This window comes from Gopherus flavomarginatus, chromosome 6 (genome assembly GCF_025201925.1).
Source record: "Gopherus flavomarginatus isolate rGopFla2 chromosome 6, rGopFla2.mat.asm, whole genome shotgun sequence".
Taxonomy (NCBI): domain Eukaryota; kingdom Metazoa; phylum Chordata; order Testudines; family Testudinidae; genus Gopherus; species Gopherus flavomarginatus.
Genome location: NC_066622.1, coordinates 35,476,852 through 35,497,795, shown reverse-complemented (window position 1 = coordinate 35,497,795; position 20,944 = coordinate 35,476,852). Strand labels below are relative to the sequence as shown.

At 41.0% G+C, this 20,944-nt stretch overlaps 1 protein-coding gene across 4 annotated transcripts in view; it reads right to left on the bottom strand.

The window, feature by feature from the left end:
• WNT7A (Wnt family member 7A) overlaps positions 1-20,944 on the bottom strand; it is a 116,483-nt gene that overhangs the window by 36,606 nt on the left and 58,933 nt on the right. For 2 of the 4 annotated variants that reach the window (XM_050957884.1, XM_050957883.1), the window contains exon 2: positions 13,886-14,112. In XM_050957884.1, coding sequence (XP_050813841.1) covers positions 13,886-13,982 — 97 coding nt within the window. In that variant the 5' untranslated portion in view covers positions 13,983-14,112. Of the gene's footprint in view, positions 1-13,885; positions 14,113-15,212; positions 15,287-15,645; positions 16,640-20,944 lie in introns of those variants that run through there. The other 2 variants (XM_050957882.1, XM_050957885.1) reach the window with 2 other exon arrangements.

Sequence of the window (20,944 nt, the reverse complement as noted above, 5' to 3'; positions counted from 1 at the left end):
CCCCCCACGGGGGGGGATGACTGCGCCCAAGGTCTGTGGGGGGCAGGAGCAGGCTTGGGGTAGAGGGGAAACTGCCCCTCAGCATGAGCTGGCAAAGTGAAGCGAGTTGGGGCTGGGTCACTCCACTTCCTCCCTCCTGGTGACTGTAGGGCAGGCTCAACCCTGCACTCACAGGATGGCAGGAAGTGGAGTGACCCAAACCTATCCCGCTCTGCTCTGCTCCCCTGGCTCCCAGACTTGGGGGGCATGGGGGAAGCACCACCCCAACATTCACCGGCGGAGCAGAGCGAGCTGGGGCTGAGTTGCTCCACTTCCTACTGCCCAGTGAATGCAGGGCACATCTGACCCCGGCTGCAGTCCCCCAGGACATAGCTCAGGGGAAGGGGTGGAGTGGGGGCGGGGCTGGGGCAGAGAAGGGGCGGGGCTGTGGGGAAGAGGTGGAGTGGGGTGGGGATGGGGCGGAGCAGGAATGAAAAGAGGCAAAGTGGGGGCAAAGCAGGGGTGGAGGCTATGGGGAAGGGGTGGAGTGGGTGTGGGGCTGGAGTAGGGGCAGCTTTCCTGGCCAGTTCAGACAGCTGGGGGATTGGGCTGGTCATTGGAGCAGCATGCAACTGCGTAGGGCACCAGGAAATTTGGGGCAATTTGGATTTTCTGGAGCCCTACACAGCGGCGTATTTTGTGTATGGGTAAGGACAGCCCTGCTCTTCAGACAATTATGGTAAACTGGGACATCCTAGCTAGTTTACTGAGGAGGTTGTGCTGCCATAAGGAGGCTGTCAAAGTTGGATGCACTGAAATCTCTAGGATTTCCTACAGTTTATGGGGCAGCGCTATAGAAAATGGGTCCTAAAATCCTTTAAGGGATGACTTGGCAACTTTGTGGGGTGAGCATTGCAGAGATACTAAGCAAAATTATTTCTCATTAGATTATTCTATGAAAGGGAGGGGATGCTTTAGGTCTACATTTACATCTGTTTTTATTTTTGCACCATTTCCCATCTACCAAAGGTTGTTTTCAGGAATTGCTTTTCTTCACATAAAAAAAAGACATGGGCCTGACTCTAATCCTACTTAAATCACTGTAAGTCAGAAGTAATGTCAAATTTTTAAAAAATCTCCTTTTTTGTTGAAAAACAGTTGTCAGCTCTTCAGTGCTGAAGGATAGGAGATTGTACTGTAAAGAAGGCAGGTATCCAAAGGAATTCACCACATGGGAAGACTCAGAGACCTCATACAGTATTCATAATGTATCACACACTTGTTTCATCTATTTCAGGCTGCTGTGTTTTGCATAGATGACTCATATTCTGAAGCAGTTACACTTGTTCTGTCCTTAGGAAGATAAATGGTGTGGTGAGACGTTCCAGCATTAGTATATGTCATTTTGTGTTTCTCTAATTTTATTGCTTTTGTGCCAGTTCCATGATTGTGTTTTAAATACTCAAAAGGTGCAACTGGACTTTTACCTTTGTATTCAAGCAAGTAAGTTATGAAGTGCAAGATTTAACCTGCTCTGTAATGTGTGTTTTGCTCAGAACACTGCACATATTATGCTTTTTAAAAGAAAAAAAAGAGAGAGAGATTAACTAAGAGGGGGTGAGACAGTTGTCTTTTTTTCTTTTACCTAATAAAGATTGTTTTTTAAAGTGTTTTGGAGCCAGGTGTTGGCACACTCTGCATTTGGCCAGAAAACAGGTGCACATTAACACATCAAAAGCACTGTTACAGTGTGTTCAATTTCTGCCCAGCTTCTGCCTCACACTCATCCTTACGTGCAGGTATATGTCACAGCAGGACTAATCTATTTTGGAGAGGAAGGGATGAGGCTGGGCACAAATGTCTTAAAATACATTAACTACACCCACTTGCAGTTAGTTTTCACCTTGAAATGTCACTACAGCACCATGTAAGGACAATGTGGGGAACAACCCACTGTGAGTTTTGAGTATTAGAGGGGTAGCCGTGTTAGTCTGGATCTGTAAAAGCAGCAAAGAATCCTGTGGCACCTTATAGACTAACAGACGTTTTGGAGCATGAGCTTTCGTGGGTGAATACCCACTTCGTCGGATGCATGTAGTGGAAATTTCCAGGGGCAGGTATATATATGCAAGCAAGCTAGAGATAACGAGGTTAGTTCAATCAGGGAGGATGAGGCCCTGTTCTAGCAGTTGAACTAGGGCCTCATCCTCCCTGATTGAACTAACCTCGTTATCTCTAGCTTGCTTGCATATATATACCTGCCCCTGGGAATTTCCACTACATGCATCCGACGAAGTGGGTATTCACCCACGAAAGCTCATGCTCCAAAACGTCTGTTAGTCTATAAGGTGCCACAGGATTCTTTGCTGTGAGTTTTGAGAGAGCCAGTACTAAGGTGGAATAATTTCACTTTGCTCTACTTCCTTCATCACTCAGGAATATATGTATATGCATCTCACAGCCAAATTAGCCCCCTTATCTTAACTTTCCTGCAAAAATTTAGCAATATAAAATTCGAGATCTTATTGCTAGAAGTACCACTGTAAGGGCTCAGGCTTTAACCTCAGTCCAGTGCAGTAATTTTAGTAGTAGTAGTATTTTTAAATCCAGAACTACTGATGATTATAGCATTAAAAATGCTTTATAGACAGGACTAGAAACTCTTGTAGAGGGAGAAGAGGTAAAGTGGCTTAAAAAGATTGTTAGAGTCAAAGAAAATAGAGGGCAAAGAAGCGAGTAATTATTCCTGCCAAGTTTTTATTGTGAGGGGATAACAGAGGGATGCTGTAAAGAGGGAAGAGAAATATGAATAGGGCGCAGAGCAATGGTTTCCACACTATGGACTGTGAAGCCCTCTTTGGGGATACCCAGAACACTCACAACACTGTTCCCCAGGGAAGGAGGGTGATTAAGAAAGCTTGAGTCAGTGATCCTCTTTCTTCTGTAGAACCTGAAAGGTTGGAGAACCTCAAACGGCAGTGCTTGGCATTCTGTAAATGCCTAAGAGGGTCAGACATGGGGTGTAAAAGCAAAAGAGCATGTCTTAAGAGAGAACTCTGAAGAGACTATTGGGAGAGAGCGTAGAGAGAATATAGTCATAGAATGAGCTGCCAGACTAAAAATACGTCAACATGAACAATCCTCCAACCCAACAGCTAAAAACATCAGAAAGGGACCCAGAAATAAAAAAAAAATCTTTGCACGATGGTGACATCCATGGCAAATCTTAATAATATTTACTGACAACTCCTCTTGGAGCTGCAATTGAATATAAATGTACACAATGAACAAACTAAGAGAGGGTGACTAGGTTCCATGCAAACCACAGTCCAGAGTGTTGGGTCAGTGTAGGAAATATCATACATCCAAATTATGGTTCTTCCAGCCAATAGAGTGCTGGGATGCAGAATGTCTGGGGCATCTGAGGTGGGGGGTGGAATGACGTGTGGTGCCTACATAAACCTCCTAAGATTGCTGGGGAAGGGTGGAGAGTTTGCTACACTTGTACAAAAGTTGTAGCTTGTACTGACTGGTACTCTAGCTAGAGTGCAACTCACTTTGAAGTGCCTCCGATAGGATATGCAGCACCCCACTAGTAATGCGAGGCTAGCCCCCAATCTTCCCCATGCTCTCCCAAGCAGCTGCATTATATCTGCCTCTTGTTCCCATGAAGTGCCCATGAAGGGGAAGCCATATTTTGGCTTGTATTGCATAAATACTGATAAACAACTTAGCAAAATCCACTTAGGCTAAGAAGTCAATTGATGGACTGGAACACTGCCCTACTCTCCACTCTTTCTGCTTTGCAGAACTTGCTGCAAAGCTAAAGACAGGGATGGGGGAGAAATTCAAGCATAGAGACAAAGTCACAGTGAGGAAATTGTCCTTAAGCCCCCTAACCAGCTAGTAACTTATTCCCTCCTTTTTGTCTCTGGTGAGCAAGGCCTACAATGGATACTAACTTTAGAACACCAGATTTTAGAAACCTGTAGAAAAATATCTATTTGTGCAAGTAAAGGCTGCTCCTATAATTACATGGGAAATGATCAAGTTCTTTCTGACCTTGGCTACATTACAGATACAATCTTTACATTAAGCTGAACTATACTTGAACAAGTGCTTCAATGCTCTAGGAGCACAGGTTCTTCTTCAGTGTTGGACATGAATATCTTCTGCTTTTTCTGCTTTCTTCTGGACTTAACCTATGCACTGTGGCTACTGGAAGAAATTCTTGCTCTCCCATGTACCAGCATGTCATAATACTATTTACTTTGATAGAATATAGTTTGGTATTCATGCCTCTAAAAACCAGTGAGACTTCACTATCACAAAACTGGTAGTGTTTTAACTGTCTTTTGATTCAGTGGAGTTCTGTCTTTGGACAACGGAATAGATCCTTCTCATTGTAGCATGTGATAAACAAAGCTGTCTTCAATCCTGTCACCAAAGACTGCACAGTAACACCAACCACAGGAGATGCTGGGCAAGCTCATTACATGTCATAAATAGAAGCACTGGGTTTATCGTGAATCGACTAAACCATAAATGGCACCAGTTCCATACTGCTCACATTTTATTAATGGAAACTCCCTTTATTGCTGAATATCAGATCAAGTATTTAGTAAGCAGTAAAACACAAAGAATTATTTTGTTTGGGCAGTACAAATCCATAGATAGCCAAGCGCTACTAAGATACCAGTACATGGTCAAATATTAAGTGCTTTTTAGTGAAGAGATCACTTGTTCTGGTGATTATTAAATACATAGAAATAAAGGGTATGTAATATGCCATAAACGGTAGGTAAAAGAAACGTAAGGTGTGGTGTAAAACCTTTTAGCTGCCAAGACACAAATTCAAGCTTTCAGGTTCTTGTGTTTTTCTTGCAACATCTAAAGCAGAGTTACATCCCACGAAAAGAACAACAGCCTAGCCTTACAGGGGATGGGCTTGGTTATCTACTAGGTCTCTTCTATCTCTATCTTCTGTGAGTTTAGCATCAGTTACATCATCAGCTGCTGCAGAGGGAAACTTTGAACTCAGATTTAGCAAATACTTGAATAAGGGAATAATGTTTTGACCCTTTTAGCTTTTAAATGTATTTATTTGTACTTAAACGTGTATGTATGACAGTTGTTTCTTGCACAGAACAGCTACTGAAGTCAAGAACAGAGTGCAGCATCACCTTAACACTTGTTACGTTGGCCACAATGTGGCTCTTCTAACATTTAATGTAACTATGGGAAATGCATACTGAACACTACAGCCCTAATTCTACAAACCTGCACATCCATACTTTACCCCATGAATAAAGTGTTGACGGGACTGGGATCTAGCAAGTCAGTGAGGGATCTGTTTGTGTACTTGGGGCAAACATGGACCCATATTCTGTTACTGATTTGGAATTGCCACTCTTTTCCCCCCTCCCCAAACATTTCTGTTCTTCTTTAAAACAGAATTCTTCATTTTTAATTAATGTAAATTAAACCCTTTTATAAAAATTTCTGTCTATCAGTGCAGTAATAATCAGGGTGCGTTTGGCATTCATAGGAAATTGGGATCTAATCCTGCAAGGTGCTGAGTGCCCTCCACTCCCAAAGAAGTCACTGAGAGCTGATGGTGTTGAGCAGTTCAGTTCTAAGATTCTAAGTATGTTTTTAAAAAGTTTGGTCCCCCTATATCAGCCCAACCATAAATTGACTAATCTGGGAAATAAAAAAGACAAATTTGTATTTATCTCACTGGAAAACATACGTTGTATTTTCTGCTATTTAAAGCCAAGGGGTCAGGGAGGGAGTTATCTGCAGTGACATGAACTGAAATATATGTTGATTGTGAAAATAGAAAGATGGAAAATACAGCGTACCTTGCCAATTATGTGCCATGACTAACATTACTTCACATCTCTATAGAGATCATAATTCATAGCTAGTAAAATGGAGAGCAGAACTCATCCTCTGACTACTTATCTCGGTCTGCCTTTTTGAGAGAGAGAGAGAGAGCGAGCGAGCATGTATGGGCTTGATTCTTAAAACAGCATATGTAATTAATTTTAAAAGGCAGCTTTAAAAATTAAAGTATGACCATTTTTCCATTTAAGGGCCCAAACCTGGGTGCTGAGAGCTCCCAACTCTTCTACTAACTTTAAATGAAGTTGAGGATGCTAAGTTAAAAATTCTTAGCTAACTGATTTAAAGAAATAGGGTGAATTGTATTTTAAAAAGTAAGCAGGAAATATTTCCCATCTTCAGAGGCTTTATTCATGCCCATTTATCAATCTAGATTTTATTATGTTTCATTAACACAGATTAATAAAGTGAAATTCTGAAATGGGATACAAACAGATATATTCAATTTCATAAGCGAATTCTATTTTAAGCATATAAAGTAGTTACTCAAGGCACAAATATTGTAAAATCAGACCCATCATTCTGCATTTCAGAAGATATGGGTCATCCCTTTTATAATCTTCACTTCTTATATGACACTATGTCAAAATGTGTTTTATGTAGTTATATTTTCTTTCAGAAAAACCTATATAGTGACCCTGCAATAGGCATTTAGTTACTCTACGTTCTAATGTAATGTAATCTTTTTGTTTCTCTAAAACATGTACTCACAAGATACATTTGAAGGCAGGTATGAGAGCCTTGTGATGTGAATTCCAACTAATGTGACCTTGGGGCAATGTTTTTATCTTACTGTGACAGTCACAGCCTAGAAAGATTGACTCTTTGGCATAAAGCAACATGCTAGGTTTTAGATATATTGTGCCAGATTTTCAGCCTTACCTCTGTTTTTGAAGGAGCAGTTTTTTGCCTGTGAATAACTAAGCCTGCATTACTGCATATGCAAATACTATGCATATTCTAAAATACAGTGGCAGGAGATGAAAATCCAGCGCATAAACGCAAGTCCTCATCCTACAGAGGAAAATGGTAAAATTCCCATTAATTTCACTGGGACCTGTATTTGGCCCTTTCAGTTTATCTTGGGGGCTCATGAGATCCAGTGGTTCAAAATATATAGTATTTGGTCAATCTCTAATCAATCACTGGCTGCATGTGGAAAAAATAAGGTCTGTATTGTATTAATGGCACAATACCAAACAGAAACCTTTTGCTAAGATGGCAGCCTTGCCTATTTGTTTCCAGGGCAAATATCTTCATTCTGACTATAGAAGCTAGTTTAATTTTAACTTACTTTTCTTCTGCAAATCATTTTAGAGTGATCTCCTAGGCCTGATATTTGCTTTCTGTAATTCAAAAAATCAAAAATTTTAAAGCCTGCCCCATGAAATTACCCTGGAATTGAATACTAAAAAAATGTTGGTCCAAAGATGTGATAGAAAAATAATTCTGATGAAATGATAGCAATGTTGTCAGCTGTAGCGTAAGCAGGACTCAGCTATTTATCAGTCTCTTCTAATCATCCCTGCCTATTAACGCTGAGCTATTGTTGCCTTTGGTGGTGCTGCATTAGTAGTCAATCCCAGGTTCCATTTTTGCTAGCATAGGCAAGGCCAAGAGGATTGTCCATCACGATGGAAGTTATGGACACAATGAGTTAATTTAATAATGTTGTGGCAGATATGTCACTCAGGATATTCTTGCTTTTGTTGTATAATGTACAATGCCTTCATTATTTTTAGGTTTTTTAATATTCAAATCTGCAGTGAAATCCTTTTGTTTAAAGTTGACAATCTGAGTCTCAGGCACATGCATGGCAATAGTGTCTCGTGTGTTTTTTTGTGTAATAGGATCATCATGTCCTCTCTCCAAAGGTTGCATTCAATGTTTTTCACAGGCAATCTCTCAGTGAGGGGAGTCTCCACAGACTTGCCTTGAAATTGCTTTTAGTTTTGCTGTGTTATGTTGTTATGTCAGAGTCATAGGGTCTTAATAGACATGCGTTGAAGTTCTTCCTGTTTAATGTCTGTCATAGGATCTTCAAAGACCTGCACTGAAGTTGGTTCTAGTTTTGCCAGGTTTCCATAGACTTCCATTGAATTTGCTTTCAACTTGTGCCTTTGCAATATGACAAGACAAACTGTATCATAGTATCAGTAAGGTCATCAGAAAGAGAAACATCTTTTTCCTTGTTTTCTTGCACCACCACATCGTCTTGATACTGTCTTATTCTGGGTGCAGTTAATCTCCACAGGAACTAGGAGTCAGGACTCAGTTATTTGAGAGATTAACACTCTGTTTATGTCCTGTCATAGCTGTGGCAATTAGCAGGTTCACCTTTTCTTTGTGCATGGTATTACACCCTCTGGGTTGGTCTGCTGAGTATTCAGTGGAAACCCCTCATGGTTGAATTTGCTCTTTCTGTGTTTCATGAGAGCCCAGATTTGAGCTTCATGTTGTTGTAAAAGACTTATCTGCATCGTCAGGCCTTTGGATCCTTTCTGACACTTCATTTGAATAGATGTGAGCAGAACCCTTGGACTATCTTACTCCAAAGACTTTATGGCTTTGGTAATGGAAAGTCCCAAAATGCTGAAGTGTGGACTCCATTATGCATTTGTTAATTTAAAAAACACTCATAATTGCATCACCACATCATCTACACTGTTATTTACATTATTATTACCAATTATTATGACCAGATATCCATATTTAAATGTCAGTAAAGTCTTGCTCTTGAAGGACAAACTATACTATAAACACTAGAAAAGACATTTATGCAGTAAACTGGATGGAAACTCACTGTGAATATATTTGGGAACCTAGTACCTGAACAGGAATATGCCATGTTGATAGTGAATAAATTTAAGTGGTCACTAGCTATAATCCTTCATCCAAAACTGTCTTTGAAAGACAGATTAGCAAAGTTATATGTGACTGCCCCCAAAAAAGTTTACAAATAATATCTAGCTGTTATGTGGTGCTTTTCATTCATAGATCTCAATGATTTTAACAAAGGAGATCAAAATCTTTATCCCTATTTTACAGATGGGTAAAGTGAGTCTGAGAGAAGGGGACATGACTTGCCTAGTGTTACCCAGCAGATCAGTGGCAGAGTTAGGATTAGAACCCAGCTCTCCTGAGTCATAGTCCAGAATCAACAAAAGAAGGAAAATTAAACTTGTATTGGTTTGATTACACTTGCACAATACCAGAATTCAGACTACCAAGTAAAGACAAAAGTAATAAAACAATGATATCCCAAGATTCAGATTGATAACAAAACTGTATCTGAAGTCATAGAAAGGCAGGGCTAGAGGGGACCCCAAAAGGTCATCTACTCCATCCTCATGCACTGAAGCAGGATCAAATATACCTAGACCATGCCTGACAGGTGTTTGTTTATTCTGTTCTTAAAACCTCCAGTAATGGGGATGCCACAACTTCCCTTAATAGCCCATTACAATACTTAACAGTATCTCCCTTGCTGCAGTTTAAGACTGTCCCACCTATGCACATGAAGGGCAGTTGATTACATCCTCTATAATAGCCCTTAATATATTTGAAGACCTCACGAGGTCCCCTCTTCCTCTTCTTTTCTCAAGATTAAACAGATCCAGGTTTTTTTAAGCTTTCCTTATAGGTAAGGTTTTCTAAACCTCTTATTACTTTTGTTGCTCTCCTCTGGACTGTTTCCAGTTTGTCCACATCTTTCGTAAAGCATGGTACCCAAAACTGAACATAATAATCCATTCGAATCTTATCAGTGCTGAGTAGAGTGGAATAATTACCTCCCATGTCTTACTCCTCTTAATACACCCCAGCATGATATTAGCCTTTTTCACCACTGCATCACATTGTTGACTCTCATTCAATTTATGATTCACTATAATCCCCAGATCCTTCTCAGCAGCACCACTGACTAGCCAGTCATGCACATTTTGTATTGGTGCATTTAATTTTTCCTTCCTAAGTATAGTACTTTACACTTGTCTTTACTGAAGTTCATCTTGTTGATTTCAGACCAATTTGTCAAGGTTATTTTGAATTCTAATCCTTTCCTCCAAAGTGCTTGCAATTCCTCCCTGCATGGTGTCATCCACAAATGTTATAAGCATACTCTCCACCCCATTATTCAAGTCATTTATGAAAATACTGAATAGTAACCATTGATGACTACTCTTTGAGTATGGTCTTTCAACCAGTTGTTCACCCACCTTATAGTATTTTCATTTAGACCAGATTTCCCTAATTTTCTTATGAAAATGTTGTGTGATACTATGTCAAAGGCCTTACTAAATTCAAGATATATCACTGCTTCCCCCCATAAGTTAAGCCGGTAACCCTGTCAAAGAAGGAACTTAGGTTGGTTTGTTATTATTTGTTCTTGACAAATCCATGTTGGCTATTGCCCTGTTATCCTCTAGATGCACAGTAATTGATTGTTCGATAATTTGTTCCAGTATCTTTCCAGATATTGAAGTTAGGGTGACTAGGTCTATCGTTCCCTAGGTCTTCTTTGTTTCCCTTTTTTAAGATAGGTAAGAACAGTGAACATGAATATGCCATTGTCAAGGTAACCTATTATCTTAGATTTACACACACAACTCCAATTAGCATAGGAGTTGTATGGCTGAATCCTCACAAACTGATAGAATTTCTTTTGGGGTACTTAATGTAGTATTAGTATACATATATGCCCATGTTGTAATAATTTAACCATGCAGTGGTATTTCAACAAGTTCCATTACAGTCATTTTGAATTTGCATCCTAATCTTAGCACAGGCACCACAGTGCCACTTTAAAGTCACATGGCAGTCATCTAATAGAGAAAGCAGAATGATGTCATGCGGTCAAATGATTTTATTGCAAATTGCAGCTGTGGCACCAGTGGTATCCTGCCAGCTTCCAAGATAACAATTTTAAAGATTCAGCCATACTGAGAAACATCATCAGTGTTCACACATTAACTAATATTTTGGTACCTTTTACACTTACAGCATTCTAATGGCAATCCAGAGTAATCATGTGAAAGGAATGAGAAAGTAGAGAGCTACAGCTACTACTCATATAGAAAAATATACAAGTGAAAAATATTTTGAAATTAATATTAAATTGCATTGTTATTAGTGCATTGGTTACCATATGGGAGTTATTTTAGGTTTAACATTTCATATTGCATGTATCATTCCTGTCCCCATTCCCAGTATTTATGATAACAAATGTGAGAGTTTCTCTTTTATCTTATCTTAGTTGTGGGCATTAAGTCTGGCCTTTGTCTTTACTAGGTATAGGATTTGCCCTTCTTAACACAGTGAAATATTAGCTTAGATGATTGTGAATTGTAGTTCATACTGGTTCTTTACAGGGCTTAGAGAGATGGAAAGAACAGTTGATAAAGGGGAATGGAAAACTGAGCAGCTTAGGGAAGCCTAGAAACTGAATGTTTTTTTTTCCATCTTCTTATAAAATGATATTGTCTGAATCAAATGTGCAAGGGTTTCCACACATGCTGATACAGACAGGAAACAGAGAAGATCAAAAAGACAATCTGTGGAACACAAATAGTTACACTGTTATTAATATTTAGTGGCATTCAATAGACCCACTATTTTTCAGCGAGTTAACTCAGCCATAACAGTTTACACTGGAATCAGACTTGCCATTAAAGGATCCCAGGGATGTACTCCTGAGCTCCAAAAAAGCTGCTTTTTTGCATGGGATTGATTGTCTTTTTTATGCACCTTGCAAGCAAGATGCATATAGTATAGTTTGAAATGCAAGTGTAAACATTGTTTAAATCTGAACATTGTTGCTTATGCATTTTAAGTGAGTTTTGTTCATTATGGTCCACATTCAATCCTGGTATAAGTTCTGAAGTCAATGAAGCTACGCCAGGGATAAGTTTGGCCTGATATGTTTGAATACACTTATCTATATAAGCATTATAATGGGTAATTAGATAAGGTAACACTTCAAAGATGGATCAAATCCACTTCCTTTAATATCGACTTTCTTTAAAAGTACCTAAATATAGCCTACCAGCTAAATCAATTTTGAAAAACACTGACAGTGTTTACACAACGTACCACAATAACTCTGCATGTTTGTTGCTCTTGGGCACATACAATTTTCTTTTGTACAAATATATATGTAATTGTTAGATTAGAGTGGGCTAATCCTACCAGCCTTCCATGCAGAACTATCATTAAGGTCAGTCAGACACATGCCTGGATAAATCAGTGGCTGGAATTAGTCAACTCTATAGAAGCAGTTATAGTCTTCCAGTGTAACGGACACCTTTTGAGAAGTATGCACTAATGTTGTATGCCTCAGTCTTTGGGTGACCAATCTGAGACATAGGGCCTGATTTTCAGAGGTGTTGAGAACCCATTGGCCTTCAGTAAAAAATCTTTTTATGCCTAAGACTTTTCCCTGGTTTTGTTCTTGCATAAAAACATGGACATTGGAAATCACACACACATACGTTCAAGTAATACTAAAACATTTACTTAAACCTGCCTAAGTGAGGAACTTCAGATATATAGGTGCCAATGCTGCATTTTTGGTGTACCAATCGCAATGACTTTGATGGGCATCTTGGGTGCACAAGGAATGCCGTACTAGTATTATAGTTAGGTCATATCCTGCCCTCGTGCACCTGCCCTGGGTGGATTAAGATAAAGTGGGGCCTGAATCCAATCCAACCAAAGGGCTTCTCAACAAACCAAAGACCCTGCACAAAAAATGAAAGAGCCCAGTACGCCTGATGTAAAAGTGCCCCTGGCACTCTTGGCTCCTTGCCTTGCCAATGCTACATCTTGCTTCCCAAGCGCCATAGAATACCTTCGCTCTCTATTATGACAGTGTTCCCTCTTCCAATAGATCTTTGAATCTAAACTTGTTGGGTCCCTGGGCACTGTCACAGTCCAAGGCATAGAACCCCAGAACTGTGGACTCCACTGTCAGACATGGAACTCATATCGGTATCAGTGACCATTTTTAATTGTGAATTGAAAAGTGACTATGGCCCTTTAGGCTGAAATTTTATCCTTAACTCTTCTCATTGTTCCCAAGTATGGCATGATCAACAAACACAAAGAAGCCCTCAGGTGCCATAAGTGCTGCAATATATAGTTCTGAGGACAGTGTTTCCCCCTTCATTTGAAATTTCCTCGCATCTAAATTTGTATTTTTATTGCTGCAATTTGAGTGCAATTTTAAAATGTTAGTACAAAAAAACCCAGTATGTATGATCAAGAGAGATGACTCGAAATTGGAAATTCAGATTAGAACCCCTTTGACTGCGGATGTGGTTCAGACTTGAATGCCCAGATATTAACTGCACCTAAGGTTTGGGCTGGGTTGAATTCTAAACTGGCAGGTGTGTGTTTTCTGATTCTGTTTTCAAAGGGGCCAGTCTCTCACCGAATAAACAGTTAGTTTTCAAGAGCTTCCTGGTCTAAATAGTGGGAACCTCACATAAGGCACTGACCCTGTAATAGTTCACCCTTTGGGGGCTGATAGCTACAGAGAATGGCTCGTGAGCTTTCTGTGTGTAGAGTCCAGAACTCAGCCTCCCTTCAATACCCTGTCTCCCAACAAAACCTCTAACCAGATCCAAATCTCCAAGTCCTGTTGTGTGTTGTACATGCATGAAAAAAGGTACAGGGCAGAGGCTTTACAAGTGTAGGACGGTGGAATATTTAGAGGAAGATGGCTTTTTATTTGCTTTCTTAGAGTATTTGAGAGGGTTTCACTAGATATCCTATGGAGAAAATGCACAGATATCTATTCTGGTAATCCTAGAGAAAGGGGCAGATGAAAATACACTAAAGAGAATGCACTGGCTAGCACAGAGTGGATGTCCTGGCAGGTCTTTCCCAGCCCTAGCATGTATGATTCTGTGACATTTTGATGTGTACCAAACCCTTTTTGCTAACCTTTTGGTGGACTTCAGGTTCAAACCTTGCAATAACCAGTAAAGAGGTAACATACCCACTTTCAGCTCTTTTCCAAAGACCGTCCTTTCCCCCAAGGCAGAGCAATTCCAGCGTCCATTTCGGAATTGAAATTGACATTCGTTGATTCCCATTTGAGACCCTTCTCCGATCACTATGATAGCATCGGGTCTGCTCTGACAGATTGCCCTCTGTCTAGGAGCTAAACCCGGGATCTTGTTACAGATGATGCTGGCCCCCAGTGCCACCACAGAGGAAAACCCCCTGGAATGAGAGAAAAAGGGGAAAGACTCAGAACAAATAAAATTAGCACAGCAGCTTTCAGAGCCAATCGATTCCTGAGGCGGCAGCGTTCTTAGGCGCTTTCAGAGGGAGGCATGTGCTCACTTCAAAGCATGTTCTCTGCCTTGAAAGCGCTTTCAACCTAGGATCTTCACATTCGCGTTGTGACGCTACCTTAGTAACCTTTTCCCGGAGCAAGCGCTTTTCAGGCTGCTTTGTGTCAGGCTATAGATTAGTGTAAAGGAGGTAAAGTGGCTGAAGCCCAGCAAAGGAGAGCGAGAGCCCCATCCTCTGTAACCCTGCGCAGGTATTCACGTGGCACTGTGCATTTAAAACCCTCCCCCGGCTGTTGGCTAATGCCACGGGTAGGTTGTGGCACATACTCCCGCAAAACAAAAACATCATTTTACTCCACCAGCCGCTGGCCAAGACCAACCCAACTTTTTACTGAGCTTGTTGCCCTCCCCAGCCCGTCCCTTGCGGAACCTGGGAATAATAATAGAATAATGACGTTTAAAGGAAAGATTGGGTCAATTTCACGGACATCGGAGCCTCGCCCTTCCGCCCCCCATCACTTTTTTTTCTGTCTGTAATTAAAAGAGCGATAAAGAGCGCGTGGGCTTTTGCCAAAACGTGACCCAACTTCCTGATTCATAAATTAGAGCGCATGCAACTCCGGCGCCCAGAACAAGCACACGCACACTCCAAGGGCTGGGGTTTTCATTGTTATTATCATTGTCGTTGTTTGATTAAGCTATTCAATTAGTGCAGCTGGGAAAAATAAAGCGGCCCCTCCCCTCTGATCCTGGGCTGCAGCCCACTCCCTGCCCTGGCAGAATAACGCCTCCGATTTGGGTGAGGAGTAATGCTAAAGATGCTGCTGATCTCCAGGTGAGAGGAGAGGGTTTGGCTCTGGATAGCCGGAGCTCTGGCTTTTCCATTGCTTTTAATAAACAAAAGCGCCCACTTTGACCAGTCCGGCAGCAAATGACAGGGTGACCCATGGCTGCCCTGCGAGATCTCTGTTGCGCGCTCAGGAGCCAGTCCTTATCCCCCACAGCAACAGTCCAAGTAGTTTGCACCTGGGAAGAGAGGAGATGGTTTCCCCGGAGGTCCCAGGGTAGGAAGGGGTAAGGAGCCGGCGGCCTCTCTCGCTGGTGCTCGCTCTCCTGAACGGCTGACAAATGTCCTTTCAAATCCCATTGAAGCGATACTCGCCATGCATGTGAAAGCAGAGTTTGGTTTGATTTCAGGGGATACGGTAGGTACAGAAAGAGCATAAAAATAACTCTAGCACATTGCCATTCCAGTCATGCTTCCGGCACATCACCAATGACTTTCCCATTCCCCCGCTCTGCACTACACAACAAGAATTCAGTTAAAGGCAATAGCATTTCTGCTTTGTCTTGTTAAAAAAATAACAACATTCTTCCAAACTTTCCCAGTTACATATTAACAGGTCTGGACAGGATAGGCAGAGAGAAATCGTTTGCGGTTTTTTTTAAAGTTACTTACCCAATTTTGATATATACAATCCCTAGGCTCAGAAAGATATGGAAAATCCAACGCCTTGTTTTCCTGTTCATATTCCTTGTTTGCTGGTTTTCAGATCACCATGCAAAATGATGCCTCTAATGCTATTCGTGCTGGTTAATTTCTCGTTGCCTCAGACAGTGTAGCTCCGGGTCAAGGTAGTGCAGACAAAACAGACAAACCCTCTTGTGATCTGAACAGACAGTGTGTGTTTGTAAATCCCAAGAGACAAACACCATATCCCTCAGCTGGGTCTCTCTCTCTCTCTCTCACTCACCCACCCTGTGTCTGTCTGTCTCTCTCTCTCTTTTTCTTTTTATTCCGGATTTGTATGCCTGTCACACGTAATACTTTAGTGCTGGGAATGTATAGGCTGCAGTGATTGCTCTCTGCACGCAGCAGCTCTGGATCTCCCCTCAGGTTCAATGTTACTATCTATCTCTTCTTTTTTTTCTCTCTCTCTCTCTTCTTCAGCTACTTGGGCGTGTTCTCCAAAGGAGGGAGTTGTCCAGTCGGGAGGTGGGGGGGTGAGGGGGGAGAAGGGAATAAGAAAGCGCAAACAGACCACCTGCTTGTAAAGAAGCGCCACTGATTCTCCTAAGCGGAAGGTGGGTTTCTGCAGTCCCTCCTTAAGTCAAGGATCAGGGAAAGGAGCATAGACTCTACTGAATGACAGTCCCAGCTAGAATGAGTGTAACAGGTTAATTTCCTTATGAGACACCGCAGTAAATATGCTTGTGAAGATATGCAGAAACCCCCAAAGGTGTGCAAACCTCTTGGCGCTTTAGTATGCTAGGCTACCCCGATCTGCGTTGCTTTCATCTCTCTCTAGGATGATCCGTTTTTCCTTCTCTTTTCTCTTCACCAGTTCAGTGTTTAGGGTTTTCCAAGCTTTCTTCCCCCTCCCCCCTCACTCTTCCCTCGTTAATGGGTGGTTCGTGCCCTGTCAGGGAGGGAAGGGGCATCTGAAGTTGTATGTGGGGATAGTTTTCCAGTTTTGCTCTGTGGGGTGAACATACCGGCTGGTTGTATGTGTTTGTCACCAGCCCAAATACTCCTCCCCTCTTTCTGCCTACCCACTTCTTAATTTTTCCAGCTCACTTCCCTGCACCTCCATCCCCTCGCTTTCCGAGTCAGGACTGACAAATGATCGCTGAAATAAAGCCTCTCCCAGCAGCAGCATCCCTGTCAGTCAGGGGCATGGCGGAGGCTGCTTTGGAAAGAGAACTCTTTCTGTGTTCAGCACCACTGAGCGAAGTCCTCAGCCCAGGACAATTTAGATAGTATCTACTTGTATTAAAGGAGGGCTAGACTACCAGACAACAGCCCAGAGAGAAAAAGCTCATTGTTGCCTAAATACTTCGTCGTTTGCCCTTTCCACTTATTTTTTGATTGATGTGTTTAATGACAAAGATGGGGGCATTTAGCTGCTCGCTCGGTGGCAGTCAAGTGTCCTGCTAGGGGCTCTTTGTGTCAAAGCCGAAAGGATGGTTTCGGATCAGGTATCATTGGGCATTAGCCTACTCGCTGTCCCCCATCAGGAGAACGTGTATAGCAAGGAGCTACTGGACATCATCAGTACAATGCTTTTAAGAGAAAGCAATTCTATACAAACCGGCTGAGACATTTACCACTTATACCTAGTCTGCTTTCCTTTCAAGTTCTTAACCTTGTTGGTTGCCTGGTTGCTAGCAAAACTCATCGGTTTTGCAGTATATGTGCCTATTCCCATAGCTGTGGTTCTTGATTACCTCCTTATAGTTGTTTGTCAGGTTTGGGTGGGGGGCTGATTCTGCTGCTTAAAACACAGTGAGCAGGAGCCTTTAACAATGCTCACTTGTTGGAGAGGGTTTTGTGCGGTCATGGGATTGCGGGAATTAACGCGGATATGGTGACTATTTTTTTATCCACTTAAAATATATCAGACAGGGAGGGTTACCTAAATGATAACAGGGGTGTGGTGCTGGAATTGTTCTGCTCATAGTATTTTTCTGAAAACAAAAAACAGTGACAGGACTTCATGATTTGTACTAGAAAATTGATTTGAAATAACTTAGTAAGAACTTAGTAAATTTGAAAAACTAGGACTGGAAAAGCAATTTACAAACTTTTTGTTAATTCACTGATCTTGTAAAACCCAGTTAGTGGCTGGGCACTGGTACTTAAGGCAATATGAGCTGTTTATTACTGCAAAAATCCACACTTAAATCCTAAAGTGTTTGCTTATTGAACTGGATGGCTCTATCCCACGAAGATTCCCCAGACAAGTGTGAGATTTTAACCCTTTGGCGTTAACACAAAAACAAATCACCATTATTCTGAACTGTGTTCACAATCATTTTTGTGTATACGTGTGTACTGTGAGGGTGGTTCTCCTTTCTGTGTGTTTTAATTTAACCAAAGTTTCATTTTTATATCAAGTTTCTTTGGCAACTGTTCCCTTAGGCATATATTTAGTCTGGTTCAGATTGCATGAGGTGGATGACCAGCTCTGCACCTTGTGATCAAAACAAAATAAAATGGGGGTGGGGGAGAACCACACGTGCAACTTTACACACACAGGAGAGAGACAGAGAGAGAGAGAATTTTTGAAGCACAGCTGAACCACAGATTTGTTCTAATAATACCTAGCGAGGAGACAAGGTAAGTTTTCTTTGTAAACGCACCATCTAGTGGAAGAAAATGGGTCCTGCATCTAGCACTAAATGTTAACATCAGTATATGAAAGAAAATTAAGAATAAATCCCACCCGGGGATTTTACTTTAGTCTAAACGAAAATGTTCTGCTTTTAAAAAAATGTGCAGAACCCAGAATTAAGATAATATAGAAACTTTGTGGTTGTGTTTTAAATCACTTATTGAAGTGTTGGCAGTCTAGTTTGCACTGCACAAGACAGCTAAATTTTTCAAAAACAGGAGTCACAATTTAGTACTTTATGGTCAACATCCAGCAGCTCCCATTGAAGTTAGTGGGAGCTTGGCACTTCTGAAAATCAGGCCACTTTTATTTAGATACCTAATTGTGGATTTGGGAGGTTAATTTTGGGCACTTGCGTTTAAACGTTTTGGCTATGTTCCCTGCCCAAGGCATTTACAGTCTCAGATGGAAAATGTTTTAAGGTATGACTACAACCTACACTAGGTCATAAAGTTACCCAACACCATGTCCAGAGCAGTATTACACATGTTCTATATTGCATAAGGTATTTTCCAAGCACCTCAAAGGGCATATTTCTTAGACACAAGGCAGCAAATAAATGTTAATTTTAGATACTAATGATAAAACTATTAATTATAATGATTCCTCATGTAGGAAAAACCATGGAAAAGGGTGAAATCCATGAAAAGGCATGAAGAAAAGTGTTGTTCCTATTTACACTGCATCATTCCCTCAGATCAGCATGGCTTAGCACCTTGTGTTGTTTCTCACAGTGAGCCCCACTTCTGGATATCACGCTGAGAAATACATGTAACACCATCTACTGCCATATGGATCAGTTGTGGAAGAGAGGGACAATAGCATTCTGTAGTAGGCATGCTGAGCACTTTGGAGATCATGGTGTCCTGAACATAGACACCCTCAGAACTGATCACATTTGTGGTCAAATGGGCCCTGGAGAGTACATAAATAGCTTATTTGGACTGTGTAGGACAGTGATGCACAGAGGAACATTTTCATGTGAATGTGTTTCACACCTAAGTTACATTGGTTTGGTAAGGAAGCATATGCATTATCTGTGTTTTCCAAACCCCCAATTTTACACTGTGCAGAAGTTCTGCAGATGTTAGAAAGATAAGTTGTGTTTCCAACCTATCTGCATTTCCAAAGTACCTATCACCATAGCATATGCTTTGCCTGTACCAAATTAGGGCAGGGACCATATTTTTATGTTTTTTTTACAGCACCTAGCACAATGAGGTTCTGATCAATGACTGTGGGGCTTCTAGTCACTACTGCCATAATAATACAGAGAGATCAATGGGATTTGAGGAGTTTCTACCCAGGGATCTTGGCCTTATGAGAGTGGAAGGCCATAAACCTGGCCACTAAGTGCCCTATAAACCTCCCTCAAGGAGGCCAGACTGTGACAGACTTAAACTGCTGCTCCAAGCCTCCAATATAATAATAATCCCTCCACTTCCATGTCAGTGATTCCCAAGAATTTTTTTCACAATACTGTTATTTAACTTTTGGTTTTTGTCTCTTACTACTTTGCTATCATGCAGTGTTGTAGAAATATCGGTCCCAGGATATTGGAGAGAGAATGCAGGTGAGGTAATATCTTTTATTGGACTAGCCTCTGTTGAAGAGAGAGACAAGCTTTTGAACTTACAGAGAGCTCTTCTTCTTCTGTCTTGCTGTCATGTGATTAAATGTTTTTTTTATTCACTTTAATCAGGTGCACAATGTACTCCTGTTTCTGTACTTTTTGGAATTCCAGACCTTGCAGAGTTTTCTGTATATTGTTGCTCCTCAGCCAAGTGGTGGTAGACTTTGGAGCCTTTCAGTTTTGTTTCCCATTGGAAAAGAAATCAGTGATGCAGACCCTGGGGTTTTTTTTAGTGTAACTTGTTTTATTTACACTATATTCAACAGTCATTGAAGAGATCTGATCACAAACGGCAGGCAGCCATTCTCCTCTTTCCAGAATCTCATCCCAAACACCAGTACCTGGTTCTCTGAGCTAATTTCTGCCCCAAGAAATTGACTAGTTTAAGATATTAACTCAGAGAACAAACTCTGTTGCTGCTTGCCACAGCCCTCCTGAAAGAATATACATAACAAAATAAACAACAATGCAGCATTTCATCAAAAATTCAACACTGTTCACATGCTGAGAGAATTCTTGAGACTGTGTAATAGTGCCACCTGGTGAGTCCTGCCTGATAGTTTTTGTTGCATGTATATACTGTATATGACAGTATCATAGCTTTTCTATAGGTTGCTGCTGCCACCCAAAGCAAGTTTTAAATGACATTTCAAATTAAGTGCTGCATTAATAATAATGCTGATGTTTCTAATGATGCTATAAAACAATAGTTCTCTTACCCACACTTTTGCTTGAACTCCACATAAAATGGGAACAGGCTGTGTGGAAGTTTACACCCAGTCAAGAGTGCAGAGATCTTGATGCCTTAGTTATTATAAATTCAGAAATGCACATTGGGTGTTGAGACCAAACTCATCTCTAAACACAGAAGAAATAAGAGTAATTTAAAATGCCCACTCCAGAGTCAATTCATGTTCCCTGCTCTCTTCTAATTTGATATACAAAATAGG